Here is a 13,549-nt window from a genome sequence, read left to right on the forward strand (position 1 = left end):
ACCTTCATTCAGGGTCCTAACTATAGGAACGGGTTTTGCAACCCCAAACTACCCAAGCCCAACTACTTACCTCTACTTCATTCATTGTTCTGCTTTACTTTTCCCTACTTCTTATGTCCTGTGTGCCATTGGTTTAGCGAATCTATTTTTCGCCTATATAGCTGCTTTTCACCGCTACTTTGTAAGCTATTATATCTTTTAACTATCCTGGGCAGTTTGGGCACTGTTAAATCACCAAATACAGTAAACCCCCGCTATTTGCGGGGGTTACGTTCCTGAGAAATGCAGCGAATACTGAGTTATGGCTCCCATAGTAATAAAGGGGTTCCTTTCCAAAGTATGAAATATATAAGAAAAACTAGTCTAAAATTTTGTCTATGTATGTATTATATGTACCTTCATAATATGACTATGTACATAGACAGTACATAGTGAAATGCAAGCATATGGCATCGAAATGAAAATAAGAAACAATTTAATATTAAATGTAATATTTAATAGAAATTTCAAACAAATCTTTCAAACCAGCGCCTTTGCTAGCAAAAAAACTTATCCTGCCAGTGCTATCACCAGTTTCGCTAAAGTGTTGATAAAGGAGTTTTGCCTTTTCACGAATGATAAGTGAACTTAACGGAATTTTATTTTGAGTTTGGTCTTCTATCCACAGATTTAAAGCGTTTTCCATTTTTTCTAATTTAACATCACGAGTTACAGAGCAAATTTTTGAAGCAATTAGCGCGTTTTCACGGACACTATGGCGGATTTTTTCTTCCAATTTTTTGATTGATCGTACCGTTGACTCATTGATTTTATAATGTTTTGCCACTGAGGAGACACTTTCAACATTAGAAATTTTGTCTAATAACTCAATTTTATTCGCTATTGTCATCACCTTCTTTGATATTTTCACATTTCTCTTGTTATTCATAGCTATATTTTTGTACGGGTTAGAAAGAACTTGTCCACAATAAAGTCACTTTCATCCGTTAACACACTCGAAAAAGTCTGTTTTACACTGCAAAACGGTAGATTTATTCAATTTATAAGCATATAAATTAAAAGCAAACAACGAAAACTTCCATTACAAGCGCATAACACATACTGAACAAGGATTAGCGAAAAACATCCACGCTCTCGATTTTGTCAACCCTCTCCCCCACACCCACTGAGCGCTGTTTTGACCTGGAAAGATAATTTTAGCCACGCCCATGTTTTTTTATGGCGGATAATATTCACTTTTTTTTTTTTTTTTTTTTTTTGTTTCATTTTATATTAAATCAGTGATCGCGAATATGCGAAACCGTAAATAGCGGGGATTTACTGTATTGCATTTCGATTTATACATCCAACTAGCCTACAGACACCATACTGTGCACCCCCCCCCCCCCCCACACACACACACACACCATTTTCTAACACTAGGAACCACTAGCATACCTATGCATAAATATACTGGCATGCCGCCATCTTGGTCATTTTCAGTCTTACAAGGTAACAGTCAGTTCCTTTCTTCTTGCCTATTCCTACATTCCAATATCATTACTTCAGTTTTTCAATTCTTTTTACTTGCTTCTGTAAGGTCATTCATGATATGTATGCCCTACATAGTATAATTACATTTATTGGCACAATTTATTAGACCTTATTCTTGCTGCAAATTTTCAAAATTCCTTCTTAACACGCGTCTACAGCACACATGCACCATAGCATACAGAACATGTTGGAAACAGAAGCAAGAACATTGCCATCTTTCTCATAATTTTGGTGGATGGCCTCTGATGAAGACACTAAAATTGTGAAAAACACTGCAATATAGTCTTATTTTGGTGCCTTTTTCATTTCTTACCTGGTCACCTCATCCTACCATATATTGCTACATTCCTTATCCATTTCATCGAATTCACTTCAATAGGATTAAACAAAAATTTTCTCTACACTTTCTACATTTATATATAAAACATATATATGAACACTCGGTTTTCTGAAAAGAAATTTCAGAGTTATGGGCGAAACAATTCAACTTTTTTTATCATCAATTTGCTATACATAGAACAAATAATATGCAATATATATATATATATATATATACTTATACTAATCATGTCGAAAATAAGTAGTTTTCCATAACGAAATTTGTTGTGATTCTATCAGTATATTTTAAAAAACATATTACTTGATAACTTTTGATCGTTTCGCAGACCCTCTGGAATGATCTACAGACCCCAGTTTTGGAAAAGCTGTATTATAAGTATTGTCCATGTATTGATAGGATGCCTTATACATATACTGTACGAAGCAATAAATAAGTAATAAAATAAGTGCCCCTAGCTTCCTACTCATGTGGGTATCTATCCAGTTTGAATTTTCCAAAGCTGTCAGCCTCAACCATCCATGGAGGCAACTTATAATTCACAACTAACTGACTGAAAGAAAACTTACTGCAGTGCAGTCTAAGCATTTCCCCCAATAATTTGAATTTATTGTCCTATCTGCTCAAGTTATTTTGCTTTCATTCGTTTTACTTTCTCCTGTTCTTTCCCCATATGGATGCCCTTTTGTCAATCTCTTCAGGCACATCACGTCTTTCAATAAGCTCGTCATCTTTTTATAGGTGCAGCTCTTCGTATTTCAACACTGTATTTCAGGTGAGGTCTTATGCGTTACAGTGAGATTAAGACTTCCTTATCTCTGTAAACAAATGTTCAGTAAATCATTGAGAGGACACGGGGCCTTCCTTGTCACCTGTTTTGCTGCTCCATGAACTTCTTCTCTGGCTCTATCATAACTCACAAATCTTGTTTCTTTCCTCTACTATTTTTCCCACTGAAGTGTATTAGTTAGTTTGGGGTTGCTATTTCTCCAAGTTTAGACCTTCCATTCTGCTACATTAAAGCATAGCTGCCACTTCTCTGATCATTAACTACTCTACCAATTTTGACATCATGCCCTTTGCCATTGTCGTTTAAGAAAATCAGTGGTTCAAATTAGTGGTCCTTAGGGAAATTCCACTTTTTACATTAACCAAATAAAGAATCATTAAATCACAGTGTCTGCCTCCTGCCCTGCGGCCATCCTGCAATCTATCTAAAAATTTTTTCCTGTGGTTCCAACATGTTTCAGCTTATACAGTAACTTCTCATGCAGGATTGAGTCAAATGCTTTGCTGAAATCCAGATTAAACAATGATAGAAATTATTTCTTACATCCAACTATAGAGTGACTCTTGTCAAAAGAACTAACCAAGTTCAGTATGTTTTTTTTTTTTTTTTTTTTTTTCTTTACAAAACCATGCTGTTGTTTCCTTCAGAATTCCATTTCTATCTGAATGATCGTGTATCACACTCTTAAACACTGCATCCATTATTTTGCATAGTAATCAAGTTAGACTATACTGCACGTACTTTACTCTTAAAACTGCCTTTATGTATTGGCAATGCATTGGTACTTCTTCAACCCAAGAGAATTTATCCTGAGTCTGGTGGTGCCCTCATAATTAACTTTAATAGTTTGCTACACTGTTGCCACCTCTCTCAAAATTACTGAGTATGTGCCATCTCTATTACCCCCTACCACCTTTATTCAAATGTATCCTGTCTCTAAAAAGTGGATTCCTTCTATCTACATTTTTGATCTATACTAATAAAAATTTCTCACTGAAACAAGCCTTGTAGAGCCCTCCATGTTTTGTTTTAATCCACAAGGTTTTCAGCATTCCTGTTATGCTTAAGCACAAAAATTGCAGACACAATATTCTGGTGTTTTTTTTTTTTTTTTTTTTGGCGGTGTATTCTTTTCCAGATTATAAAATCTAGAAGAGGATAGTGTTACATTTTTATTTAACAATGTTTGCTGCCTTTTGTATTTGCAAGGGCCCTCCCCCATGTGCCTTGGAACAAGTAGGCAGTGCGTTTTAGTTAATAATTTCACCTGTGAAATGTCATCACTATGGAAAATGCCACTATCTGTTGTTTGTAGCATTTTAACATCAACAGATGCATTTGAGCGAGATTCAGAATCTGCATCACTTAATAGAATTCGAGGGCTTAGTGTTGGATAATGTTAACTACAAAATTCCTTTTTTGTTTTGAGACAACTTTAGTTTAACTTTATACAAATAGCAATGCATGTCATAGAAATGTATTTCTCTAGTAGTTTACAAGTTAGCTTTGGCTGTAAGCACATTTCTGGTAAACCAGGAAAATGTCAAATGACTTTCTTGGTTAATTACAAATATGTTAACTACGAAAGTGACTCCATTCTTTTCCCTAGAACAGAAATTAAGAAATTTCCCTAGAACAGAAATTAAGCTAACAGGTCTGTAATTACTCACAATTCCTTGTTAATTAGTTTGGCCATGGAGAGATTGTGCAAGGCTTGTGGGGTATAAATTTTCTTGGCATGCTCTGTTCTTGATCGCAGGAAAGTACTTTTTATGGATGAATTTGAAGTACTGATCGAGTCATTAGATCAGACATTGTTGGGATATTTCTGAACATGGGGAGTATAATGTGTACAGAAATGTACTGTGAAAACAAAAATGTGGAAGTATGGGTTGTGTTATAGGCCAAATGACTGATTGATGAGTATGCCAAATAGCTATACAGAGAAAGAGTGGGCTAGTAAATCACAATGTCTTATAACTTATAATGCATGATTTTTTAACTTTCCAGATATTGATTGTAACTGGTCATTTGGTCACTGACACGACAATAGCAAAACTTTTGTGGATTTATTAGATGATTGTTTTCTATAGCAGTATATTAGAGAGGCAACAAGAGAAAGCAATAGTCTTGATCTGATTATCAGTGACGATTTTTCAGTGTTTAGAATCTGCAGATACAAGAACCACCAGGTGGCAGTGATCACAGCGTATTGATTTTGGATTTTCTTAAAGATGGGGGCAAAGGGAATTGCCTTTACGTTTATTGTAGTCGCCTTTATACAGGGACTACATTAGGATCAACTATGAAATTCTGTTCAGGGCTTAGACCTAAATGGATGTCAGATGATGAATTAATGATACTCTTGGTAGAAAAGAAAAATGTGCTAGATATAAACAAGCCTGCAGTCAAGTTACAAAGATAGTTATGTAAAGTAAGGTAGATTATGAGATGTCTTTGGCAAAGGAAAAACAGCAAAGACCTGTAATCGCTGGAAGGAAGGGATGGATGAATCACATTGATCCTGCTCAGGTTTCTGACAAACCAAATGAGTATTTTGTATCTGCATTCACACATACAAGGAATTGTTTAAGGAAGAGGACAGAAGTTCATCAAATTCTAACAGGCAGGCAACTGATTTTGTGCTAATTGAGAAGAAAATGAAAACAAAAGTGTTGAGGCCAAACCAAAAAAAAAAAATGCACCTGCGGTGGATGGGATTGATCTAATTATAATATTAAGTGAGGCAACAAAAGATGTATGCAAACCCTTAGCTATAATTATGAAAGCATCTCTGGATTTGAGGCGGGGGGTGTTTCTGAATCCAAAAGTGGACTGGAATCTTTCCCCCAACAGAGGGAATGATTGAAGGCTGACATGAGTAATTACATACTTGTTAGCTTAATGTCTGGGATATGCAGTTACAGCAGGAATTTGTTAAGGGGATGATCTTGGCTGACCAATGTGATTGGATACTGTGATGCAGTAACAAAGGATCTGGATGTAAAAAATAATTTCAATTTCATATATACTTGAATTTCAGAAAAGATTTTGATACTGTTGCACATAAAAGACTGCTGTACAAATTGGAGCAGTGAGGCATTAAGGGTAAGTTACTGCTCGGGATAGAGGGATAGTTTAGAAGGCAAAAAGTGGTTATTAACTTGCGCTTCTCTACATGGACTGATGTTACTAGTGTGGTCTCACAGACTTATAAACCTCAACCAGGCCCGCTCTAAGGTGCCTGGTTGCCAAACTCAGTAGCCCACATAACTGATGTCTTTCTTTGTACGGTCTCCCTTTTCCTAATCTCACGGTGCTGGCAAAACGTATATGCCATTAAGTGCTTAACGTATGTTTGTAGTAATACTAAGGTTGGTGGAGTGATTAATAACAGTAATCAGTGTAAGGTACTGCAATAAAATCTAGAAAGATTAGGCAAATGGGCTGGGAAATGACAACTGGAGTTTAATGTTGACAAATGCCAAGTACTGTATATGGTTAGAGTAATCCTAGATTAACGACCCATGTGGTATTACACTCAGGGATAGTGTAAAATGAAAGAGACTTGCTGATTATTCTGAAGTCACATATAAAGTTCTGCAACAGTGTGGACAAGCTTCCAGAACATCTCGTGGGAGTTTTTTTTTCATTGATATACAAAAATTTTGCCAACAGTGATGATGAGGTTATTATCTCTTTATACAAGGCAATGATTAGGCCACATCTTAACTAAATACATGTTATGCACTTGTTTTTTCATGAATCTCAATAAAAGTTGGAATATAACACTGTTTATTATATGAATAATACACTGGTGTGCAAAACTTAAGGACCAACACTATTTCTGAATGTTACAACCACAAAATCAAATGAAACAGCTTGTGGCAATTATGCATAGAAAGCAGGTACACATGCAAAAATCTGAATCGTCATGACAGGGCTCACATAAAGAGATAAAAGCAGCAGTTATGTGCAAATTACTCAATAGTGAGCTCAATTGCTAAAGATGTTCGATTGGTTTCATACAGTGCTACAGACAATGAAATGGCCACTAGAAAACATCTGGATGGCTTCGTCGGGGGGGTCAAATAATTGGGAAGGTCGAAGTGAGAGTGTGGCTGCAGAGTTCGGTATCACCCATAGCATTGTCTTGTGTGTGGTCAACCTTCAGAACGACAAGTACAGCTGTTTGAAGGACCTGTGGTGGTCATTCACAAAAAACAATGCCTAATGATACTATATACTCCTACAGGCCAAGAGCGACCGACACCAGACAGCGGGATCCATTGCAAACCAGCTGCACAGGGTGCAGATATCACGGTTTACTGTGGCCAGGTGACTCCACAAAGGTGGACTGTTTGCCCAGTGGCCAGTACGCTGTGTCTCTTTAACACAGAGGTTCCCAACCTTTCTCAGTTCACGGTGCCCTTAAGTGTCCCAGTAATTTATTTTTCATGGCACCCCTAGGCTAAAAGAAATACCTAACACAGTGGTTTTTGACATTTTAAAAAAAACTATATAATAATTTTATTATTTATATAGAGGTACTAAATAAAGATCAATTATAGACCACCACAAAATTAAAAAGATACGGTACAATAGAGATTGTACCGTATATATAATAATAACAACAACAACTTTAAGTAACTTAAACCAAAATTACACGGCACCCCGGTTGAAAACCGCTGCTTTAACACCTGCCCATTATTACTGTTATTATTATGTATATGGTACAATAGAGATTATACCGTATATATAATAATAATAACTTTAAGTAACTTAAACCAAAATTACATGGCACCCTGGTTGAAAACCACTGCTTTAACACCTGCCCATTGGAGACACCATTTATAGTGGTGCATTGAACACAAGGACTGAGCGGTGTGTGGAGTAAGGTACTCTTTCCTGATGAGAGTAGATTCAGTCTCAGCAGCGATTCTGGACGTCAGCTAATCTGGCAAGAGGTTGGCACACTGTATCACCCCACAAACATCATTGAAAGGGTTCGATGTGGCAGTCGAGCTGTTCTCGTCTGGAGAGGCATTATCTTGGATGGACGTACACAACTCCAAATACTGGAAGGTGATACTGTAACCGGTGCACGCTACTGTATTGAGGTAATCCTTCCCCGTGTGCGTCTGTTCTGAGGTGCCATTGGCCGTACGTGTTTATGGATGATAATGCCACACCCCATCGCGCTGCAGCTGTTGATATGCTTTTGGGAAGTGAGGACATTGTTCGTATGGATTTACCTGTCCGTTCTCCCCGCTGAACTAAACTACAGACATTTCTGGTGGGTGTGGACATGCCTAGCGGCATGTCCACACCCACCAGAAAATGTTCACCAGCTGAAGATGGCGCTGACAGAGGAATGGACGGTGTTACCGCAAGACCTTATCAACAACATTGTTCTAAGTATGGACAGGCGGTGCAAAGCCTGCATTGACAAGCCTGCACTGAGGACCACCTCTTCCCTTTGTTTCATTTTTGGCAGTGATGCATCTGTATCATGGCATTCAGTGCTATGTTGCCATTTTTGAATAAAGTCCCTCTGTACCATTTTGTTTCTGTTGTTGTGTCTGTGTTGTTTCCTTCATTTCTGTACCTCATGAGGTTCCTTTTCCCATATCCAGGCTACTCCTATGAGAAGCTACAGGTGAAAACTTGACTGTCCTTAAGTTTTGCACACTAGTGTATAATATAATAAACAGAATTCACCGTAATAATTCATTCACTGAACATTGTTTAGAAAATTGATAGAAAAAAGAAAGTTTTTGCCCTTTGAGGGCAAAAAAAAAACTTTCATGCTTGTATGGTAACAGTATCTAGTGCTGCGTTACCGTACCTTCAGTTATAATGTAGTCGTTAGCAAATAATGGAAGAAAGCAAGCTTACATGGCATCAGCCAAAAAAAAAAAAAAATTCACACATCATACCTTCCAAGAATTTGTCTAGTTCTGCCTTGAATTTATTCAATCCATCCACTTCCACAACAACAGATAGAAGCCAGTTCCAACAATCACCTCCTCCCCTGCTGGCTGAAGGCAAAATTTTGCACATTATTCTGCAACCATCCTTTCTCAACTTGAATTTATGCTCTGCCATGTCTGTAGTCTCAGAAAGTGGAAGCCATTAACATTCATCTTTCTCAATCCATTCAAGGGTTTATTGTTATTATTAGCCATATGATGCAAGGAAGCCTGACACTTCTGCTGCTCCATCAAAAAAAAAAAAAAAAAAAAATTCCCTAATTACCCTGAGAGAGAGGAATCACCAAGAAAGAGAAGAAGAATGATTATGATATCTAGCTCAGTACCCTGGGTTTGCCAAGCCCATACTCACCAGATGTTGAGCCCCTGGGATTCTTTAAATCAGATCTCAATGCTATAATTTGCAGAAGCCATTCTAGGCAAGAGCCCTTTTGTTCCCTTTGCCAATCTGATTGCCCTTCTCTGCACCCATTCCAGAAGATCTACATCCTTCTTAAAGTGAGGCCTCCAAGCCTGTGTACAGTACTCAACATGCAGCCTAACCATAGCCTTATATAAAGGGATAACACCTTATCTCTTCTATCAAAGTTTATGAATTTTGTGTCTGACTGCGCAATTATGCACATGTCTTTTTCATTTTCCACTACATTGAGTACAGTACCACACAGTTGTTAAGTTACTCTGTAGTTACTGTTACCCATGTGCAGTATCTTGCATTATACCAGAGCATAACTCTGTACTGACTAGTGTCATCTGATTTTTTTTTTTTTTTTTTTTTTTTTGACCAATGAAGTTGGTCAGCCCTAAATTTGTACAAGTTCGGGCAATTCAGCACACACACACCTGTGACAAGCTGACATGTATTAAAAAATTTTGTCATGTGTAATGTTATACCGAGGTTTAAAATTAAAAACTGGTGCATGTAAGCATGCACACACTCACCAGTGTGGGTTAAAATACTGAAAAATCTCTTGCACATAAAATGAAATTGACTGATCATGAGTTATGCCTTCTAATATTGCTTTCATTCTTGAGATCAGCATCTACAATCTCTGATCTGAAACGTATATTTGCTGTAGAAAGCTGTATCCTTAAGTGATATGTGGAAACACTTGATTTCTCACCTCTCTGTCCAAGACACAGCTTTGTGAGGAATTTAATTTTCCTCCTCTTACACACCTTTTTGCAATAAATAAAATTAACTTCATGACAGGACAGTAAGGTCACATTAACACATAAGATTCTGTTTGAATTAGATTTGCACTAGCCCATCTCCAAAACTCAATGAAGTTAATTTCAGACCTGAATAGACCTATTAAGATTTTGTCACCATTCATTGCTTTTTCTGTACAGCTAATGAACAAACTATGATCTTGATGCTGACCAGTATCAGAGAACAAAGAATACAGGCAGATTTATTTAAGAAAAATGTTTGTGTAAAAATGTCTTATTCTTTCTGTCAGTTTAATAAGTAGTCATTTAAATGTTTTAACTCAACCTTGATTGGTTACCTTTCCTTGTATATAAATGATTTGCTGGCACCTCTTGTTTGTGGGGTCTGTGGTTGATCTAATGTACTGAATATGGGATTATTATAATTTTTGAAGAAAGACAAAAAGCCTTTAGAGAAAACAGTGTGTTCTTGTAATCAATTGAAGTGAGGCAAAGGAGCTGCAAAGTGGCATATTGTAGTAATGCTTACTGTAATAATTCTATGACCTGTAAAGAGTTTATTTCCAAGTCATCTTCTTTCCTGATGTAGTTGTAGTTGCTGATATATTCTTGGAGGATGACTTCTAGCAGTATATTAGTAACCCTATTTACACTATAAGCCCAGAGTAGTCCTAATTACTTATATACAGTGGTGCAAAATGTCACTTTTTGTATTTATTATTAAGCAGCATATGTCATGCTTAATAATGAAATTTAAAGAAATATTTTTAAAAATTGCAATTATCTATTCATCATTTCTAATGTACTAATAGTGATTTGCAGTGTGGAAGGGGAATATTTATAAATGTTCCGTGGTATTATGTTTAAATTTTAGATTAAAAGATTAGTTATGAGACAAAAAAAGATGAAACTTGCGTGTCGATATGTTAAGGACTTCTACTGGGCTGTGAAGAAGTTGGATATATTATTTATCCAAATTTTCTGTTTTTCCTTTCAGATGAAAAAGAGAATGGGGAATCGGAAGACAAATGTGAAGATGAAGGTGATGATGACGACGATGATGATGAAGTAGTACCTGAAGGAGATGATTATGATGAAGAAGGAGATGAAGATGGTGCAGAAGAAGAGGGTGATGAAGAGGATGATGAAGATGCATAAAGTAGTTACCTGCACCACTGGGGAGAGTTAGCAGCTGTCTGCATTGTCACCATTCTGTATAAAGGAGTGAAGTAGAGCAATGAGAAGAAACCCATGTCAAAGAATGCAGCATCACCTATTTTATAATAAAACTTGCAAAAACTAAAAAGTCTGTCCAGGTCTATGACAACAGAAATGGACTGGACTGTGCTGATCAAGTACTGCACTTCTACTTCATGTATTCAGAATAAAGTACTTGGAATGTTTTAGTATTCAGAAACTTGCATTTCCTGTTGGGCAGGGCTCAATTTCTCATTTGTAATCGGATTAAACATAACTGTTATCAGTTGATTGGAGGAGAATGTATTCCTTGTTTAACTGAAGTTGTTAACTTTTCCCATGAATGTGTGGCATATTTCATCGGCATAAAATTGGTCAGTTGCTCTTCACCATCCTCATTACCACTGCAATGATCTTATCTGTGTGCTCATATCTTCTCAAATGAAGAGTAATTGGTGTTTTGTGTTAATTTTTTCCCCTTGAGACCTTCCATTTGCACAGTCTTCATTTGCACAAATATATTTTACATTATTGTTCATCATTGTTGGTAGAAGCCGTGACTGTTTACACGTATGCATTAAAAAGAGGTTACAACTTGTAGAAAGATATATCCACATACAGATTTTATTTCACCTTGTTTTATTGAACTTTGAAATATACCTCAGTGATTTGATAAATGGCTCACGATTTTAGAATGGAAACAGGTGTGTATTAATGTGTTTGTATTGGGCTCATTTTTGGGGGGAGGGAAAAAGTTGGGGTTATGGATTTAATTTGACAGGTTTTTTTTTTTTTTTTTTTGTATGCTTTTCTTTTTCATATTGGCAGAGGTATTTATATGCTCATTAAGTTTTTAGTATATTATATTTATTTATCTTCGGATTTGTCCTTAAAATTTGGTGTATTGTGTAGGTGCTTTGGTGTTTCTCATAACAAAAAAAAAAAAAAAAAAAAAATTCCCTCTCCAGAAGTATTAATATTTAATGGACAGTCCCTAAAATGTTACAGAAGTTTAATTTTATATAGTATTTCATCACCTTTATTTTATGTGAATTTTGTTAACAAAACTAGGTTTATGAATCTATTAGCACAACTATTTAGCCTTATTGTGTGTGTGTATGAATGTATGTATGTGCATTTATGAATTCCCTATTGATGCATACTGTAATTCCTGAAGTCAGTGGCAATGACTACCACTTTTAGCTATAAATTTAGCAAATACTGTGAAGTGTAACCTTTTCTGGGTACGTTTTTGTGTACTCTTTTTGTTTGTTTCAGAAAATTTGTATAAAAATAAATCTTTCAGAATGGACTATGCATATCTGTTAAATATTCCTCTCAGTTCATCTAAATTCACCCAGAGTTTTTTTTAAGTTAGGTAAATAAATGATGTATTACACAAATGATTTCTTTTTATTTTAGTTTCTGATATGTGAAAGAATTCAATCAAAGTTTACTTTCATTGGTTGGCTTTGTGTGATATTTGTAAAAGGCAGATTCATTACTGATCAAGTGGAGTAGTAACCTACTTGTGCCCTTGCTCCCCTCAGTTCGTCCTTCCACCTGAGATCTCATTGTTGGGGGGGGGGGGGGGGATTTGAGAGGTATTACTGCATTGTGATCCTGATTAGTTGGAAATGGTACAGATGTTTCTATTAGGGAGTTTAACAGTGGTGGTGACTACTAAAAATAACAGAGTTTGGTGAGGCAGTTTCCTGAGTGGATTCAGCACTGTAAATATTAGTAGTTCAATTTGTGTGCAATCTGTCAGGCCAAAGGGGAGGTAAATTTTGCATCCTTTTGGCAAATGCATAAAACGAGCCCTTGCCCATCAGTCCAGTAGTTATCTCATGTTGCTGAAATGCTATTGGCTGTATTTGTACAAAGTGACAGTTGTGCAGAAAATGCAAGTAATTGAACTAGAACAATATGTATATTACCGGATTGATTCCAAAATTATTACTTCATCACTACAAAAACGTTTTTGCAGTGATGAAGTATATAAACATGGTCAGCACATTACCCACTCAAATGTAGAGAATGCTATTGCAGTGCACCATGTGAGCAAATAACCAGTTCAACTCTCTCAAGATAGGCGCCTCCGTGGGCAGGAGCAGCAGTGGGTAGCACACACTTCTTGATTAGGCTGGGGTTCGAGCCCATGACCACCACCAAATATGGAGGATGCAGAAAGGTCAGGGAATGACCACCGCATATCCCTGGAGCAATATGGCCTTAGTTGCTAATGCTCCTAAAAAAAACCAAATAACGACAACTCTCTCAAGATAACTGCAGAATTCTGCTGTTCCGTTTCTTACCTTTCGTGAATGAAGATGGAAATAGCAGTGACTATTTCCAAGATGTACATAAGTACAAGTCTCAGTGTGACATTTTAATAAAGCATATAGCCCATGGTATTTGCTGATTTTCTCATCTCTGGTCTTTTTTGGGGAACAACTAAAATCTAGGTATACAGAGGACATCTTCAACATTAAAGAGAGGGAGCTGCGATTAATGTAATTACTG

General features: G+C 36.5%; 1 protein-coding gene across 1 annotated transcript in view; it reads left to right on the forward strand.

The window, feature by feature from the left end:
* The window catches only part of LOC150074952 (uncharacterized), a 153,761-nt gene extending 141,971 nt beyond the window's left edge, over positions 1-11,790 (forward strand). Inside the window, exon 4 of the mRNA XM_090389239.1 lies at positions 10,824-11,790. Within this exon, the coding sequence (XP_090245365.1) occupies positions 10,824-10,984 (161 nt within the window). The 3' untranslated portion in view covers positions 10,985-11,790. The remainder of the gene's footprint in view (positions 1-10,823) is intronic.
* Positions 11,791-13,549: the final 1,759 nt, after the last annotated feature.

Source organism: Mastigoproctus giganteus, chromosome 14, assembly GCF_048544385.1.
Source record: "Mastigoproctus giganteus isolate SK-2022 chromosome 14, ASM4854438v1, whole genome shotgun sequence".
NCBI lineage: Eukaryota > Metazoa > Arthropoda > Arachnida > Uropygi > Thelyphonidae > Mastigoproctus > Mastigoproctus giganteus.